Source organism: Akebia trifoliata, chromosome 4, assembly GCF_017979445.1.
Source record: "Akebia trifoliata isolate Shusen 1 chromosome 4, ASM1797944v1, whole genome shotgun sequence".
Taxonomy (NCBI): domain Eukaryota; kingdom Viridiplantae; phylum Streptophyta; class Magnoliopsida; order Ranunculales; family Lardizabalaceae; genus Akebia; species Akebia trifoliata.
The window spans coordinates 1,658,491-1,676,069 of record NC_141378.1 but is presented as its reverse complement, the minus strand read 5'-3'; the positions used below and the strand labels follow the sequence as shown (position 1 = coordinate 1,676,069).

Sequence of the window (17,579 nt, the reverse complement as noted above, 5' to 3'; positions counted from 1 at the left end):
ACTTCTGAGAGAAGTACTGAGACTAATACTTCTCAAAATTGTTTTTGCGCTGAGAAATTTTGTCTATCAAATATAAATTGCGGTTCCAATTATACCCTCATAAAATTTTACATTTTACTCGATATATCTCTCGTCCGTCACTAATGGACATTTTAACAGAATCTAGAATAGTTTCCAAACACAAAACTTTATAAAAAGTACTTTTGAAAATACTTCTCAGAGCCTACATCCAAACACAGAACTCTGTTAGAACTATTCCAGACAGTACTTCAAGAAGTACTTTAGGGAATACTTATGTTCTAAGTACTTTTGGCTCTTACATCCACACACAGGCCCTTAGTTTTATCCTCATGCGTTAAATGTCTCTCATTTGAATCCTTGGAATAATTCATTATTATTTATCTTTTTTTCAAATAAATCAATTTTCCATCTTTAACTTTACTATTGTAATGAGAGAAGGTGCGAATAGGATTTTTCAAATCAGGTTTTCAAATTAAAAAAAAAAAAAAAGCTTATACATTACATTTAGATTTAATGGTCTTTTTCTTCATATAAAAGAAGATGAGTTTTAGTACTTCTATACATATATACTAATGTTAAATTATCAAATCATCTTTCTTTTGTGGGCTAATGTTTATTTATTTAATTTTAAAGGGTGATTTAAATATATCCTCCCATTTTGTGGTGAATAATTGAGATACCTCTATATTTTTAAATTGTTGGCATATCCCTTATCCCACTCTATTTTAAAATGCTAACAAAAATGACATAAATGCCATCGACTTCTATCCATAGTTGAAGAGTAATGATTTTTCTCCCAAAAGAATGGGTCATTTTCAAGCTCTTGAATACTTGGAATAAGAGTAATTTAATTTTATCTTCTTCAACCTCAAACATATAATTCACATTTTTTTCCACTCGTGTGTTGCATGTGCATCCTAGTTGGTATTATTTATTTATTTTGGTAACCCAAGGAGTATCCTCACCTTAGGTGAGACTAGTCTACCTAGGCCACACGCACCATCTCACCTTGTCATGTATCATAACAGGTAAATAATCACTTTAAATGGAGGGCATACAAAGACTCGAAGTCACGATTTAAGGAACAAATAAACTCTCTCACATTCGTCATACCCACATCCATCAACGAGTACAAGTTTACGTTGCTTTATTTCCTTCATTCCAAGCATTCAAAAATTTGATACGAAATCGAAGGGCTATTAAGTGGGGAATCTGCAGATAAGATTTTTTCTATAAAAATGCAAAATAGGAGAGGCCTTCATCAATCTCCATGAGCTGGAGCGGCGAGAGCAACAAACCTGTAATCACGTAGAAGTCCTAGGCCAATAAATTAACCCGCATCAATATGAACTGGATCGACATCGACAGGACTAGTTAGGGTGGATTAAAGATCTAGGAGTGTGAGCAGCACAAGCTGAAAGACTCCCATAATCCACCTTAAGTGGAGGGGCATATAGAGACTCAAAGACACAATCTAAGGAGCAAACCTAGTCATGGCTTACCATCTCAACTAACCAATGGTAGACCATTCTATAGATATTATCATATGAGAATAGTGAGAAAAATCACCCTAACATTTTTTTTAAATTACAAAAATTATCTATTATATAAAATGACACAATATATTAGAAGGATATTTTTGTAAATTTAAATATAAAACAAATGCCCTTTTTATATTTCAAAAAAGTGCTTAGCTCAACACTTCATAGTTTTAAAGTGTCGAGCACGATCGCCATTGAATAGTTCTTCACGAAACAATCAAAACACATATATAATAATAGTGAGATAGACACTTGAATAAAAAAATTACGATTAAATCTTCAAAATGATGAATATATTATTTTTCAATTCTCATCATGAAATCATCGAATTAAATTAAAATTTATGTTTAATTCTTCAAAATAAAGAATATGTCGTGCTTCAATCGTCATTCACAAATCATTAATGAATAATAGTCATGGTTAAAAAACTCATTTAAAGTTAAAAGATGAGGTGTTGGATTTTTTTTTAAGTTAATGGTGCATTAAGAAAGAAAAATGTGTTTTAAGTGGGTTAGCCAATTAACAAAGTCATTCAATAATTGAGAAACAATTTCCTTTAGATTTCAAATCTTATTAACGGTCATTGGACTACATTCATTACTACAATGACAATCTAACATTACAACCTTATAGATTTTATAAAAAATGTCAGATTAAAAAAAATATTTAATTTGAAATTCATCCAAAGTGTTTAAAATGGATAACTACTTAATTTTTAAATTTAAAATTAAAATTCAACGTTAAAAAAATAAAAAAATTTGTTTCATATTTTTTAAAATTTTGTTCCCTTCATCCCGTGGAATCAGATCATATTTTTTTTTGTATGCCTCAATATAAGCTCATGACTATCGATAAGATTTAAAATCTTACTAAGTTAGTCAGACCAGCCCTACTCACTCTAAATAATTATTCATAGAAAGCTAGCAAGTAGGGGCCATGGTAATATCTCCACATTTTTAAGCAACTCAAAATGTGGCTCTTGGTTCAACACGTGGTCACCAATCATAACAAGTTGGTGGGACCAATGAGTAGTACTGGTCCCCCATTCAATTATATGCATGTCTGACCCAAATAACGTGGATTGATTGTTTGCACGTGTCCTTTAATCACTTTCAATTACCTATTTGATTAAGGGATCCAGCTGGGTTTCCCCTTCTTAGCAAAGGTGGCATCCCATTTTTATGCCACGTGTCAATTTTTATTACGCATATATTTTCTACTCCTAGGCGAATCTACACAAAGATGAGTTTGATTGGTGCTGCTTTGTCTTTAGAGACAGACTACATCAAGTGATAAAAGTTATCAAACAGTATTATTTTTGTGCAAAGGATCACCAAGTGATGGATCACATATCTATACGATTAGTGGATTCAAATTCGACGTGGCATAAAACGAGGTGCCACTGGACCTTGGTTAGGAACGGGACATCTGACTGGATCCCTATGCCACCCATTTATTATCAGCACTAAAGACGTTTGCTGGTCTAGTTGAGATTTCGCGGGAAAGAAATATCGATAGTGACCATGGGAGCTTTAGCGCGGTTTTTGCTCCAACTCGTACCCACTCACCCCCAAAGAGAGACAGAGAGAGATCTTTGAGCGAGTAGATAGCTTTTGCAGGCTCTCACGCTTTGTAGGTTTGAATTATTTCTTCCTTCGAGTTTTCGCCAATAAATATCCTTCATGCATGCGTTTTTCAATGATTTTCGTTCAAAATTTATTTATCCTCGCGGATCTTCGATTTCTCTGCACATTTCGTGCAAATTTGTTACTTTTTTGCAACAAAAAAAATCGCATATCGAGAGTTTTCTTTGATAGATTTGTTTCGGTTGCATTGAAATCTCTTACAAGGTGAAGCAGGAGATCTACGATCTGGAATCAGTAGCCATGGGAACGGTCGAAGTTGAAGTTTTTCCTGAATGTGAGCTGAACAGAAAGCTAGATCCATTTCTGGAGGAGTTTGATCAAACTGCCGTGATTTCGGATCCTTTACGTCCTCTAGTTGAGAATGGAGTTAGAATTAATGGAGAATCTGGAGAAGGAGGAGAGAATAATAAGACAAGAGAGATTGTACTTGGAAGAAATATCCATACAATGTGCCTTGCTGTTACAGAGCCCGATGCAGACGATGAGGTTACAGGAGACAGGGAAGCTTATATGACCAGTGTTTTGGCCAGATACCGCAAATCTTTAACCGAAAGAACCAAGCACCACTTAGGTATGAAAAAAATCTCCCCTTTTAATCTCATTTATGAACCAATTCCATAAACAATTAATTCTACTATTTATCTCTTTTAAGTACACGAAAATGTGGAGAAGTGGAATCATGTAATTAAAAGTTTCGAACCCCCAACATAATTATATCGCTATGAGGACCAATTTGAAGATAACATAGCGAGGAACGAATTTCATTTCGTGTGGGCTTAAGTGGTCAAGGAATGATTGTAATCCTGAGATCTCAGGTGACATTGGGATAGATAATTTATGTTTTGTGGAAACTGAAAGTATCCCACGTCTAAAAAGCTGTTAAATTTTGCCTAACTCAGATGATGGATTAATTAACACAGTTTTATTTTTTTAGCTGGAAGTTTTAAAAGGAAAATTACTTAATGAACCCTGATGGAAGGATTTCTTTCTAAACACCCCCTAATTTATAGTCCATTTAGTAAACTTTTTTTTTCTTTTGTAAAGGCCCCCCACTCCCTTTCAATTGGTTAGACCGATGATTCAAATTGTCAAAATCGACAAGCTAAATCATGGTGATCTACCTTTGTTCCAATCATTGAGATCGACAATTGTAAATCATTGATCTTGATCTTTGAACGTGAATCATTGAGATCAATGGTTCAAATGGTCAAGATCGGCGATTTGAATGATTGATCTCAACCATTTGAGTTTGTGGTTTTATTGGGGTGAAAGATCATTAAGGAAGAAAGATTTCACTAACTGAGTTTTGCTGAGACACCCCCCCAGGATCTATTAAGTAATTTTCCCTTTAAAATATTTGTCCCGCATTGACTTGGCTTTTGGGATCCTAGTGTCTGCCAATGTCACACAAATTGATGTAATTTGGCATTTGTTATCCCCTTTTCTTCACTTTTTTTTTTCAATTAGTTTTGTTTAATTGTTGATAAAGATGTATGGGATCCAAAGGTAAATACTCAGTTTTTTAGTGCAACTCAGACAAAACCACACCTAATGCAAGTTAAAAATGACTCAACCAAGTCGCAGACACACAATAGCACATGTCACAGCCTTATTTGTGGGGTTCATCTGCCTTATGTTAAACCATTTAGAGTTAAAACCCTATATCTGCTACAACTAAATTTTCCGGTTTTAGTTCATGTAGTTGTGTTGTTTAGTATTGACTGTATTATTTATGTTCCATATAAAAAATGAATAAAATTATACAGAACTTTGTACCGCTCTCTTTGGTTACCTTTTAGTTCGTCGGTGACCGAAAGTTTTATTCATATATTGTCAAGGAAAATTTGAATTTTGGGTAATCTTATGTTTGAATACTAATTCCCACCACAGGTTACCCTTACAATCTGGACTTCGATTATGGTGCCCTTGCACAGCTGCAACATTTCTCTATCAATAATCTTGGTGATCCCTTTATTGAGAGCAACTACGGTGTCCATTCGAGACAGTTTGAAGTGGGTGTGTTGGATTGGTTTGCCCGTATCTGGGAATTAGAAAAGAATGAATACTGGGGTTACATTACAAATTGTGGTACAGAAGGAAATCTTCATGGTATCCTGGTTGGGTTAGTATCCTAGAGCTTGTTTGGCTGGGGGATTCTTTATTGAAAAATGCTGAACTGATATTTGAGTGGGCAGGAGGGAAGTGTTTCCGGATGGAATTCTGTATGCATCAAAGGAGTCACATTATTCTATCTTTAAAGCTGCAAGGATGTACAGAATGGAATGTGTAAAGGTGGACACTCTGGTCTCTGGCGAGATTGACTGTGCAGATTTCAAAGCCAAGCTACTTCTCAACAAAGAGAAACCGGCCATTATCAATGTTAACATAGGTCTGCCTCTTTTACGTGAACTCTTCCCATCCTTGCCCACATATGAGTTAATTCATGGCTTAACCTTACGTATTGTTGCAGGGACAACGGTTAAAGGAGCTGTTGATGATCTTGATCTGGTCATAAAAATCCTTGAAGAAACAGGATTCACAGATGATCGTTTCTACATCCACTGTGATGGAGCTCTATTTGGGCTCATGATGCCTTTCATCAAACGTGTATGTATTTTCCCTATACTTGTAAATCAACCCGAAGAGCATGGCCAATTTAAAGTGTCAATTTCACCTTTGTTTCTTAATAATCTATTTTTATGTTAGTTTTATCTATATGTGTGTATGTCTGCGTGTATGTTTATAATTCTTATTGTGTTTTGAATTTTGGTTCTTTGGGCTGATTGTTCTCAATAATCAGTAGGCACCAAAAGTCACGTTCAAGAAGCCCATTGGAAGTGTGAGTGTTTCCGGTCACAAGTTTGTCGGGTGCCCAATGCCTTGTGGTGTTCAAATAACAAGACTGGAGCACATCAACGCACTTTCTAGGAATGTCGAGTACCTTGCTTCCCGGGATGCCACCATCATGGGAAGCCGTAATGGCCATGCTCCCATCTTCCTATGGTACAATCTGAACCGGAAAGGTTACAGGGGGTTCCAGAAAGAAGTCCAGAAGTGTCTTAGAAATGCCCACTACTTGAAGGGCCGACTTCAAGCTGAAGGTATAGGTGCCATGCTCAATGAGCTCAGCAGCACAGTTGTGTTTGAGCGGCCACAAGATGAAGAATTTGTTCGTCATTGGCAACTTGCCTGCCAAGGAAACATTGCTCATGTTGTCGAAATGCCAAACATCACAATCGAGAAGCTCAACGATTTCTTAGAAGAATTGGTTCAGAAACGTTCAATGTGGTTCCACGATGGAAAGGCTCAAACACCCTGCATTGCAGCAGATATAGGAAAGGAAAACTGTGCTTGTGCTCTGCATAATTAATGCATTAGTGAAATAGAAAGCTCTTGAATTGGTCATTGCTTGTCTGTAGTACAAAACTTAGTTTATAATAACATAAAATCGAAGAGTAGATATATATGTTTCAGAAGTTTTTTTGTTAGCCCTTCACTCTGCAATTCTTCTGTATTTTCTTTTCTTCTGAGATTTCCGTTTCAGGATTTTTCGTTTACAATGTCTCAACAACGATGGGATACTTGTTCTTGGGCATTCGAACAAGTGTTGGCTGGACGGAGTCATCTTTTTCCAAAGGCTTCCACCTGTGATCAAGATGACAATATCAAGATTTAGATATTCCTCAATAAATTCTGGTACTCATTTCTATCTTTATTTTACTTCTCTTACTTGTATCTGCAGATTAAATGGTGGATGAAAACAGAGATTTCCAATTTGGCTAGGTTGATTCCTGGGCACATACGAGGTCCACTGCCAAACCCTAAGAAGCTGAAGGGCTTCAAAGGTCCCTGTGTTCAATACAAGAAGTCATTTACACCATGCATGAAGAGAGGGGGGAGCAGAGAGATGATTCCTCGTAACTTACGTCGAATCTTGATGGATCGAACTTTTCTGGGCTAGGAAAAATGGCCGGGTCATGATGAATGGAAACTACATCCAAGTTAACAGACCAGCCTTTCGTAATCTTGTATCCTGAAAAGAAAAACAAGTTCACATCAGCTCCCAAAATTCTGGATTTTTGAGTAAGAAATACTATCATCTAGTATGCAGCTTCAAACCATCAATTTCAAAATCCTGGGCTGCTTTTCTCGAAAACCAAGGTAGGATTGTCGCTCTCCGAAGAGTTTCACTTATCACCTGTGGTTCCACCAAGGAACAAAGAGTATCAGAATCCTCAAGCTATCAGCAATTAAATGTAATAAACTGTAGTCAATATGTTGCTCACTTTGCCAGTATAAGGCATGTTGTTGACTTCAGACCAGGTGAGCATTGATCCACCCGTTCTTCTTTCTTGAATCCCTTTGTGTTCTTCCTGAAAATCTGTCATCAGTTTCTGTTGCAGGTCATCCAAACAAAAAAAAGTGGTGACAAGTTATCAAGTTTTTATTACTCTAAGAAGTTCCAAGACCAATGGATTTTCTTCAAGGAATTTGATGAGCCACGTGAGCGCTGCAGTGGTGGTATCATGACCAGCAACAAGAAGAGTTAAGATATTGTCCTTCAGCTGTTTATCTGTGAGTTTATCTTCATCATCTTCTCTTGCTGCGTCTTTGCTATGTTTCTTTAATAATGATTGTAAGAAATCTATTTGGAAGTTGCTTCCATTTCTTCTTTGAGATATTATTGTGTCCAACATAGAATACATCCGATCTCGAGCCTGATCAATTCAGATGCCTTGTTAAAGAACCCCCATTAAAAAAATTTTCATCCTTGGAGCAGTATTCATGCTGAAAAATTCTGGATTCTTTATAGTAGTTGGGATACATTACCTTGATACCACGATGGAAAGCTGATCCTGGGATTTTAAAAGGCAATGAAGCGAAAGAAGAAGATATGATTTTAAAGTTGGAGCGGAACTTTTCTTGCTCCTCACCTGATGGCTCTAAGCTCATTATCATATTTCCAATCACTTTGAGAGTGAACTGCATTGTCCAGAATGACACTCATTAGAACAATAAACCATTTCACACTATTCTCAATATGCAGAAATGGACAGACTAAGAAAGATAAATTTCTTTGATCCTAGTTTTGGGATAAAGCTTTGATGATGATTATGATGACCCTAATCTCTCAGTAGCTACACTTAACTGTAGAAGCCTCCTCGAGGACGTATACTGTTCGTCCTGGCCATTGATTTAGTGTTTCGACAGCCAAAGTGTTCATAAACTGGAAATATTTCTTCAAGGCATCAATTGATAAGGGCTCAGCAATCAATCTCCGAAGTCGCTTGTGTTCCTCTCCAGTGGTTTGAAGTAAACTTGTTGGACCCAGTACTTGCTTCCCTGTATAGAACAGGTTCAAACTCACCATCCCATCTTTTCCTGTCAACAAAATCTTGCTTGCTTCTCTTCCAGTCATGAACACTGTATATCTCCCCAAAACACTACTTTTGAACACCTTACCATACCTGATAAAATATAGCACAAGCAAAGGATCAAAACCAAAGCATGAAGTCTATAAAAAAACAGTACATAAAGTATGCAATTTTATGGTTTGGTCTTTAATAACCTTTGTTGCCTCTTGTTCATGAAGCTGTAAATACCAGATGGACTTGAAAAATCTGACAGGAACGATAAGCTCTCCCCGATTATAGGCCAGCCCATGCTACCTGGGATCATTTCCATTGCTCTAGAACTTGTCCATGAGTGCAGTAAAACAACAACTAAAAGAACGAGCGCAAAGAGAACCAAGATCATTAAGCTGCTTAGCTCCATTGCCTAGTCTTTCAGATCAGTACAAATGATGAAGTTAGAAGGTAAGAGAATTCATGTTATACTTATATCAGGTTGCATTGGCTGAGAAAACTATTTTCCTTACTATAATTTCTCCGCTATAGTTATTGTCGCCGTGGTTCTTAAATTGTTGGATAGCCTCATGGAATCTTAATCAATTGGATCCATCTTTGTAAATTATACTAGTTACTTTGAAATAAACGGTAACATTATTATATTATTTTATCTTAGAGGATCATGTCCTTGTCTGTTTTCTGGTATGTATCTAGATAGCTCCCATTTTTTTCTAATTGGGTTTAGAAAAAGAAATAATGGGAACAAAGAAGATATCATTTTCTTCTTGTTAACCATTATCTGAAAGTCATGTGTGAGATTAACAGGTAACTTAACCGACTACACCGTTGGATTTAGGTTTGGCTGAAGTTAATCCACTTTTCTTTTTTTCTTTTTTTTTTTTTGCCGGCTTTGGTTGTACTCTTTATTTTATGGACATTTTTATTTTTATTTAATGGACATTCTTTTTTTCTTGTGTCCGTCCCTTGGACACAAGAATTTTCTTATTGAAGAAGAATCCAATTCTTAATACTCCAGAAGCGAGGCCTTGTTTCACTTCAGACAATTTACAAAGTATAAAGTCGGGGACAAGTAAATTATTTTCTATTACCAAGTTAGTCAGGGACAAAAGCATGCTTTATAAATGGAGTTATTTTAGTCATTTATGCTGATACATGTAATCCCCCTTTATAGCTTTGAAAATATATCTTCTTCTTCTTCTTCTAGGCCTTGTTTCAAATACTGGGGAGGACTACATGAATCACATTTTTCCCATTACGAATTAACTTGAGCCGTGGCTTGGGCCACTGTGATGAGTGCTCTAGAACAACTTGGGATCCATAAAAGTGATTTGAGAATATGTTATCGATTTTTTTTGCTCTCTCCAACAGAAGTGCATATCTTACGCGATTTTCCTTCCATAATGGTTGGATATAAATCTTCTCGTAGTATAACACTAGGGATCAAAGAACCACATAGCAATAAACAAGAAGGATTTAATAGTGTGAACCGGAAAAAAAAAATGTTACGATTTACTATAAAGATGCGATGAAGCTTCGTGGTGCCTATTATGAAGCAAGAAAGGTCTAGTTTTGCCCCAGTTTGGAATGCTTTTGTGGCAGCCTTCCTAAACTACCTAACACAATTCCACTCCATTTTTGGTGGGCCAAAGCTTTGGGACATGGAAAACACCTCAAAAATTCAATTCTGAGAAATACTATCCAGAAGCACCATAATTTTGGGACCACTTCCCACATCTCTCGTTTTTCCTCTCCCTGCATCTCTATTCCAAATTAATGCAAATAAAGTACTTTTTTTTGGGCAAAATCTGTTATGTTATTATCCATCCATGGTCCATATTAAATATAGAAGCTACATGTCCTAGAAGAATTTTTGTTGAAAAATAAACTACTGAGTCCATCAGACAATCATAAAGCCCTTTAGAATCTAATAGTTTTACATGGTTTCTAAGTTAAATGGTAGAATATCTATATGTACTGAGAGATACAAGGGACTATGATTTGAGTTACACACTCTTCACAAGCTTACCTCCAGCTCATATACATACATATACACAAAACAACATGAAAAGTTCACTCTCTGCTTCTCAACCTCCAATTCATCATTAAAGAGCCTCTTGAGCTGCTGAAGTTGTGGGACTTCCTCTGATTTTTACACCTTTTAATGGAAATCTCTGGTTCCATGTTGAGCCCGTCCTTTGTCAGATGATTGAGACATGAGAAACTGTTGCTGCTGTTGCTGCTGCTGAGTCTGATGAATGTTAAAAGGCTGTGATTGGGAGAAAAATGGTGGAGAAAGTCCTCTGTTGAAGGAGTTTCCACCCACAGCTTGAATTTGTCCAGTTGCTATCTTGAGCCGTTGCACTTCCTCCCTCAACGTGTCATTCAAAGCTGTAAAAGCACCAGAGAATAATATGCTCAGTTTCAAGTCCCCACCTTGCGTGAACGTGTTTGTTGGCAACTGATCCACCAAATATAAGTATAAAAAGAAAAAAGAAAAACAGGAAATAATCCTAGAAAAATTAGGCCATGAAGGAGTGTATACCTTCTCGAAGATGTGCTTCTTGCCCCAAGGCTTGCAACCGCAGTTTAAGTTCCTTGTTCTCAGTAGTTAGACCAGTAGTGTCTCTCTGTATCATACCAGAACATGCAAGAAAGTAAGAGCCCTTTCTTTGGATCATTTTTTTTTTTTCTTTTTTACTTTTTAGCTTTTTGGTGAGGGAGGAGAGATCAAACCTTTAGCAGCGGACATGGTGTATGAGCTAAGATAATTTAGTTACTCAGTGTCATGGTTAAGCTAAAGTAAAAGCTTAAAGAAGTAAGGAAAATGTAAACTAAGAAAACTTGACAGATAAGACAATACAATCATAGGTAGAAAGTTATTATTCATTGTGCGGCCTTCCAACAGGCTCAGGCAATTAATATCGAAGCCGTGCAGTGCAGTTTTTCATGGGAACTCCATTCTGTTTCCAGCTTAATTGATGCAGAAATAGAATTTTAATGGTATTTTTTTTTTTAAGGATGTTAGGAGGATTTACCAACACCATTAAAAGTTTTGTCCCTCAAAGTCAAAGATGGATAAGATCCATAACTGAGCCCCCCTCTAGTAGCCAGGATGAAATGGGCAGCACATTTAGAAAAGGCCATGGGCCTTTCACCTGTGACCTAGATGTATGTGCAGCCAAGAAGATGCATATGCCACCCTCTGCCCAATCAAGAGGGTAACTGAATTTTCTTTCCTACTCTTCTCACTATTTATCGGGCTTGAACTGAATTGAAACAAGTGCTAGAGTTTCAATTTTGTATTGATTAGTTTATTGACAAAATGAGACGTAGAATCATGTTGTACTCGTATTGGGGTTTGGCCAATCGTTGCAATCCAGCCGAACTGAGACCGATGTCCTACTAGCTTGGACTACTGTACAAATCAGGCATAGGGAAAATAGAGTATCTGCTTCCAGCTGAAGCTATCTGGGTTGGGTCTATTCTCTGACATGCTTGGCTTGGTTTGGCTTTGGATTAATTCAAAAATAATACTTCCTTCACATGGTTTGTATCTTGAACTTAAAAAAGAGATGAAATAGATGGAAAAAAATTGCATAAAAAATTACATATTTTTGTTTTTTGATACGTCTATCATCTATGTGCGAAGACAGGGTTTTGATCCCAGGTCCATAGTACTACCCCACAGACTCTTACCACTTTATTGAGGTGGCACCTTTCAAAAGAAACATTATCTATAAAATTGTCACCATGCCAACTTTCTCCTAATTTAGCTATAGCAATAAAGCCCTGGTTTGCTGGTTGAATATTGTTATCATCTAGTTTATTGATAAGCTGAAAAAGTAATATGTATCGCAATATGCATCAATATAAATGTTCAATATGGTGATTAAAAAATTCTGTCACACAAAGATAGCATAAATAGGTTACTTAAACTATGGTTCTGACCCTAAATGACCTAAAAATATGATGTTTAAAAAAAAAACAGCAGTTATACCATTAAAATGTGGTGTTTAGATTATAAATACAACTTTCCAAAGCAATTATTAAAAAACCACACTTTTGTTTTAAGATAAGCTTCTTTTCTAAGATACGTCACACAGTTTCGTCTAATATTATACTAAACTGCGTTTAATGCTTAGATGTGCTAATTAGTAATTAAAACAGTACCATACATTCTAATTAACCAAGTTTAAAGTTCAGCTAAGTTAAATATGGTGTTTGTTCGTGGACCAAACACTAAAAATGAACATCCTTGATCTGTAGGGGTCTTCATTGGTGGGAAGGTTCAACCGCTGAAAAGATATCACAAGCTCAAGGTGAAAGAATGGACAGAAGAGAGAAATTGAAGAAAGAAGTGAAGAGGACACCCTGGTATAGGGTATAGAATTCCTCTAATGACTCAAAAAACACCCTAACAAGGTGACAATATACATATCCTAGAGTTTCATCAACCATAACAATAACATATTTTAAGAACTTGTCAAATTATGACATTTGAAAAGGGGCCATTTTTAACTTCGGAATTATACATATATCCATACCATAAAAGATTTAGCATGAAAATACTCAATATTCACAGGATCTGAATAGCTATAGGAGACAAGTGTATAGATGATCAACCTTTCAAAAAATAAGCTCAACATATAAATCATCATAAAAGCCTTATTCAAAAATTTGGGGTCCACTCAACAAACCTTGTTCCTTTGTTCAATCCGTCTGGGATATATCTAAGATAACAAATGGGTTGAATATGATATCCCTTGACCCAGGACGGATCTAGGTCGGGGACGGATTGCATCTATATCGACATCAATCCAAATTATATATTTTTTTAAAAATTATTATTTTTTAGTTTTTAAAAATATCATTTTACTTATAATGTAAAATAAAATAGTATAGCAAGTAACGAACTAAAGCATAAAAAATGTTAAATGGTCCAAAATTATCCAACATGAACTGAATCAAGTAATTTGGTGCGAAACAGGATTAAGTGAAAACAAAATTGTTCCAATATGATTTTATCTAGATGAATCCAAGCCAGATTCAAATTAAAAAATATGGATTTGAACATGGATATACTGAGATTTGGCATGGGTTCGACCTATTGTATTTCGTAGTATTTGATTATTTGATGAAGCATCAAATTATTGTTATTATGATCGTGATTTTAAGTTTTGTATTGTTTCAAAAATGTTTCGATATATTTTGATATTAGCCAATATTGGAATAAAACATTGATCCCAAAATATTCAATGAATTGAAAATCATTCAAGTTGTCTTGGAATGTCTTATGTTAATTCAAGTGTCTTCACATTAGTTTTTCTCTTTTAGACTGTTCAATTTGCATGTTCCAACTATTAAGATTTTTAATGAAAAGAATTTACAAAACTGTAAAGCATAATTTGCAAATAAGAGTTCAGTCAAGTAACCAGTTTTAATATATAAATGATAGACAAAACTTAACTTCGCCTTCAGTTATAAAAATATAATGAAACATTCCATTATATAGGTTCTTAATTAGCCAACCTCAAATCATCAGGATAAGATTTCAACGATGATGATGATAATGATTTTATAAGTTCTTAGTGTGTTTGAATGTTGTACCTCTACATGACAAACTAATCTGCCAGTAGGATTGGACGGTAAGTTTAGTTCATGTCAAGCAATTTTGATTTATAATCTGTACGAAGTGTTACTAAGATAGTAAGATGGTGGCGTGTGTAGCACAAATAAACAACCTTGTCAGTGCTGGTTTTGTTTGACAATTAGTTCATGACAGATAAGAGTGTGAATGGATAATTAAAGGATAAAAAGGCACCTCAAAGACAAGATTTCACACTTATCAGTTTTGTGCTAAACACAAAACATCATTCTGCAACAAAAGGGTACCATGGATTGGAAACTTCCTGCCGTCTAAACAGTCTTATGTTGACTTATTAGAGCACTAATGAATACATTGGTAATTAAAAGCTATGCCATGTGTTCACATTGAGAGCTCATAACAAGTCTGGACTAACTCATTCTGGCTGCTGACAGCAGTAGACACGTATAAGACGATTAAGCACGTGAAGCAAAAGAGATCCGGTACCCTTTTTCAGAGTAACAACATTGGTCATAAAAAGCATCAGGAGACACAGAACATCTATGATGATCAAGAAAGCTTCCTAGACCCAACATTTTATTATCTACTGTAGTAATTATGAAGTACAATATCAGGTGGTATCAAGGATATGGAAGCACATGAGGTTTATAGGTTCATCCCACGAATATCTAGAATATGTAACTGAAATAGTAAACAGAAGGCTGACTTTAGTCAGACTAAAAAACTACTGTTACTTCAGAAAGCTTCAAGTACAATTTATAGAACTAAACTCCCTCCCAAAGACACACAAGTATGCATTCATAAGTGCCATACAGTGACCACGCTGGTAAGAATGTCAGACCAAATCCTATTAGTTTCTGAAGTCAAAATCCCTCTCATTAACCAAGGCCCAGGCACATAAAGAGATTCCCCTACATCTCACTCATCCTCCCACACAAAACAATATTTATGGATGGCATGATGACCATAGAATGCAACCAAGCACAAGTAATAGAGCGAAATATCTTAAATAAATGTATGGCCAATCCAAACGACCCCTATAAGAAGTTACAATTCTCCAAATACCACCAGTCAAACTTCCCTAACTAAAATAATAATTGGCTAGTGAGCAAAACCCAATTTTTCCCCAATAAAATCTTTAGATAGCAATTCCAAGAGAGAGAAACAAAAATGATTAGTGATTAAACACAAATTGTACCACAGAGGAACCATCACAACGTGACTCACAGAACTATTATCATCAATAAGCAAAAACAAAAAAAACAAAACAAAAATGGCTCACATTAATTTCAACTTAGTTTTCTACAGGATAACACAACCTTCGGACCTTTTTTTAGTGTCTCCTACTAACAGGTAGAAGTAAAATGAGCCACTTGAGAGTTTGTACCTGTAGCTTTGTGACCTGTGCTGAGAGGGTGGTTGCCTCTGTCTGAAGTGTCTGCACCTTCCTTTCTAATTCACTGGTGTAACGGATCTTCCTCTCCTTTGATCTTGCCGCAGATTGCCGATTTGCAAGAATCCTACAGTGAAAAATAGTATGAAATGAACAAACAATAAATTTTCACTTGGCTCCTCAACCACCAAGTTCAATCAGAACTTTCTTTGAACACCCCCCCCCCCCAAAAAAAAAAAAAAGTCTAACAAAATATCTTTCAGAAATAAACAAAGCATCCATAAAACACTGAAAAATTCACCCAAGTTTCCACCTCAGCTAAAAGGGTAAGAACTCACCTAATAAGTACAGATTAGTTTGGTTGCTCAATTTCTCAATAAATTGCAAATTTCAGCCAATAGCTCATTGCCAAATGGCAAAATGAGGAAGATTTTATTTCAAGGGATGTTATTCATCGTAATACGAGGTAGAATATGGGTATCTCTAGGACAACTGTTCATCCAGATGGTCCACTGTTAGATGGAGAGTATAGAAGGATCTGGACCAACCTTTCAGAAAAATTTCTCCCCTAACAAAGCACACACACATACACATTTAATTCCAAGGTTTCCATAAAATTTCTTCTCGGCCACTTAATGCAATCCAAATACCTCTCTTAGATTCAATAATAAAAAAAGCAGAAATCTTGAACCAGTTAAGTAAGCAACTAAGAATTTTACACAATTTAAGTAGACCAGAACCCAATCTCTACCAGAATTTAAAGCAAAGTGAACATTAAGAAGATTAAACTATATTTCAGAAAAACCACAACTTTGGACACTAAAAGTGGATCACCACAAGAAATTCTTAATAGTTATTTTGGGCAAAACTAAAACTTCTAAGAAAACGTCTTCTCTCAAGTAGCAAATCCAATACAAAGACTTCTCTTAGAATTAGAAACGACAGAGAAATCTATCATCTATGGGATATAAAAAGAATTATCGATAGATTAAAAACAAAAATCTGCATTTTAGCATAAAAACCCTAACTTACACAACCCAAATCAGGGGAAAAAATAAGTCTTTCAAACCTTTTAGCTCTCTTTGGATCAATTAAAGCCAACTCTGCCAATCTATCTGGTCCCATCGCCTTCTTCTCATTCTCAATCGACTCTGCATCAAAAGGAGATGAAAAGCCATCCATCGAATTACTATGCCGATGCATTCTCCTCTCCTGAAACCCTTTCGCACCAAATTTCTCACCTTCCCCGCCACCACCAACCACTGAATTTTGAAACCCTAATCCATCAAAAAAATCGTCACCGACAGATAAGCTCCTGAAATGGCTAGTCCCCGCCGATTTCCCCTTGCTATTCTCAACGTTGGATTCCTCCGACTTACATGAATCAACGGCCATAGGAATCGCACCATTTCCTCGAGAATCGCAGTTTTCTTCAGAGATTGATGGAATATCGATGCCTGTGAGATTAAAATCGAGATCTGCGTCGAAGAAGAGATCGTCCGGAAATCGGAATAAGGTTTCAGATTGGGTCCTCCGATGGTGGGACCCACGTTGTGGGGTTTCCGGCATCTGGTCGATGTCGATTCCGGAGAAAAATTGACCGGAAGAGGGCTTTCTAGTTAGGGTTTGGGTGAATTGGGATTCCATTTTGGGTTGAGTGTGCGAGATTGCTGCAATAGTTTAGCCTTGAGGACGACAGCATTGAAATTGTGAGTGAGATAGTCTTCTCTTCCTTCTTAAAAATAACGTTCAAGTCTACACACGTGGCACAAGTATAGGGAGACTTTATTATTTAAGTGGGTCCCACTCAGATTGATAAGTTTTGGAACGGACCGGGTCGACGAATATGAGTGGAATTAGATGGATCCATAATCGACGGGGTCCTTATTGGATCAGATTATTTGGATCCAATGATCACCACGTTGGCCACCGACGATGATTTTCCCGTCTTGCCTTGTATGTGTGTTTGGTGGAGTATTACATATACTAAGGGATTTTGGCGAG

At 36.2% G+C, this 17,579-nt stretch overlaps 3 protein-coding genes across 6 annotated transcripts; 1 reads left to right on the top strand and 2 right to left on the bottom strand.

Moving 5' to 3' along the window:
* The first annotated feature begins 3,038 nt into the window (after positions 1 to 3,038).
* Positions 3,039 to 6,684, top strand: LOC147402825 (serine decarboxylase-like). Of its 4 annotated transcripts, none has more exons than XM_086438176.1 (5): positions 3,039 to 3,194; positions 3,413 to 3,779; positions 5,099 to 5,330; positions 5,404 to 5,815; positions 6,012 to 6,684. In XM_086438176.1, the coding sequence occupies exons 2-5, from the start codon at positions 3,449 to 3,451 to the stop codon at positions 6,576 to 6,578; spliced, it is 1,542 nt and encodes a 513-aa protein (XP_086294302.1). In that variant the 5' UTR covers positions 3,039 to 3,194; positions 3,413 to 3,448; the 3' UTR covers positions 6,579 to 6,684. The 4 variants fall into 4 exon arrangements, with proteins under 4 accessions (XP_086294302.1, XP_086294301.1, XP_086294303.1 ...); XM_086438175.1 differs by having other exon boundaries at positions 3,040 to 3,198; XM_086438177.1 differs by having other exon boundaries at positions 3,043 to 3,198; positions 3,422 to 3,779.
* A 78-nt stretch (positions 6,685 to 6,762) lies between these two features.
* Positions 6,763 to 8,983, bottom strand: LOC147402824 (abscisic acid 8'-hydroxylase 3-like). Its single transcript, XM_086438181.1, has 9 exons — positions 8,778 to 8,983; positions 8,358 to 8,676; positions 8,039 to 8,191; positions 7,660 to 7,926; positions 7,495 to 7,581; positions 7,328 to 7,406; positions 7,135 to 7,241; positions 6,939 to 7,057; positions 6,763 to 6,853 (listed from the first exon to the last, which is right to left on the bottom strand). The coding sequence occupies exons 1-9, from the start codon at positions 8,981 to 8,983 to the stop codon at positions 6,763 to 6,765; spliced, it is 1,428 nt and encodes a 475-aa protein (XP_086294307.1).
* Positions 8,984 to 10,474: 1,491 nt separating this feature from the next.
* Positions 10,475 to 17,298, bottom strand: LOC147402823 (transcription factor VIP1-like). Its single transcript, XM_086438180.1, has 4 exons — positions 16,645 to 17,298; positions 15,570 to 15,702; positions 11,120 to 11,204; positions 10,475 to 10,965 (listed from the first exon to the last, which is right to left on the bottom strand). The coding sequence occupies exons 1-4, from the start codon at positions 17,220 to 17,222 to the stop codon at positions 10,736 to 10,738; spliced, it is 1,026 nt and encodes a 341-aa protein (XP_086294306.1). The 5' UTR covers positions 17,223 to 17,298; the 3' UTR covers positions 10,475 to 10,735.
* Between the last annotated feature and the right edge of the window lie 281 nt (positions 17,299 to 17,579).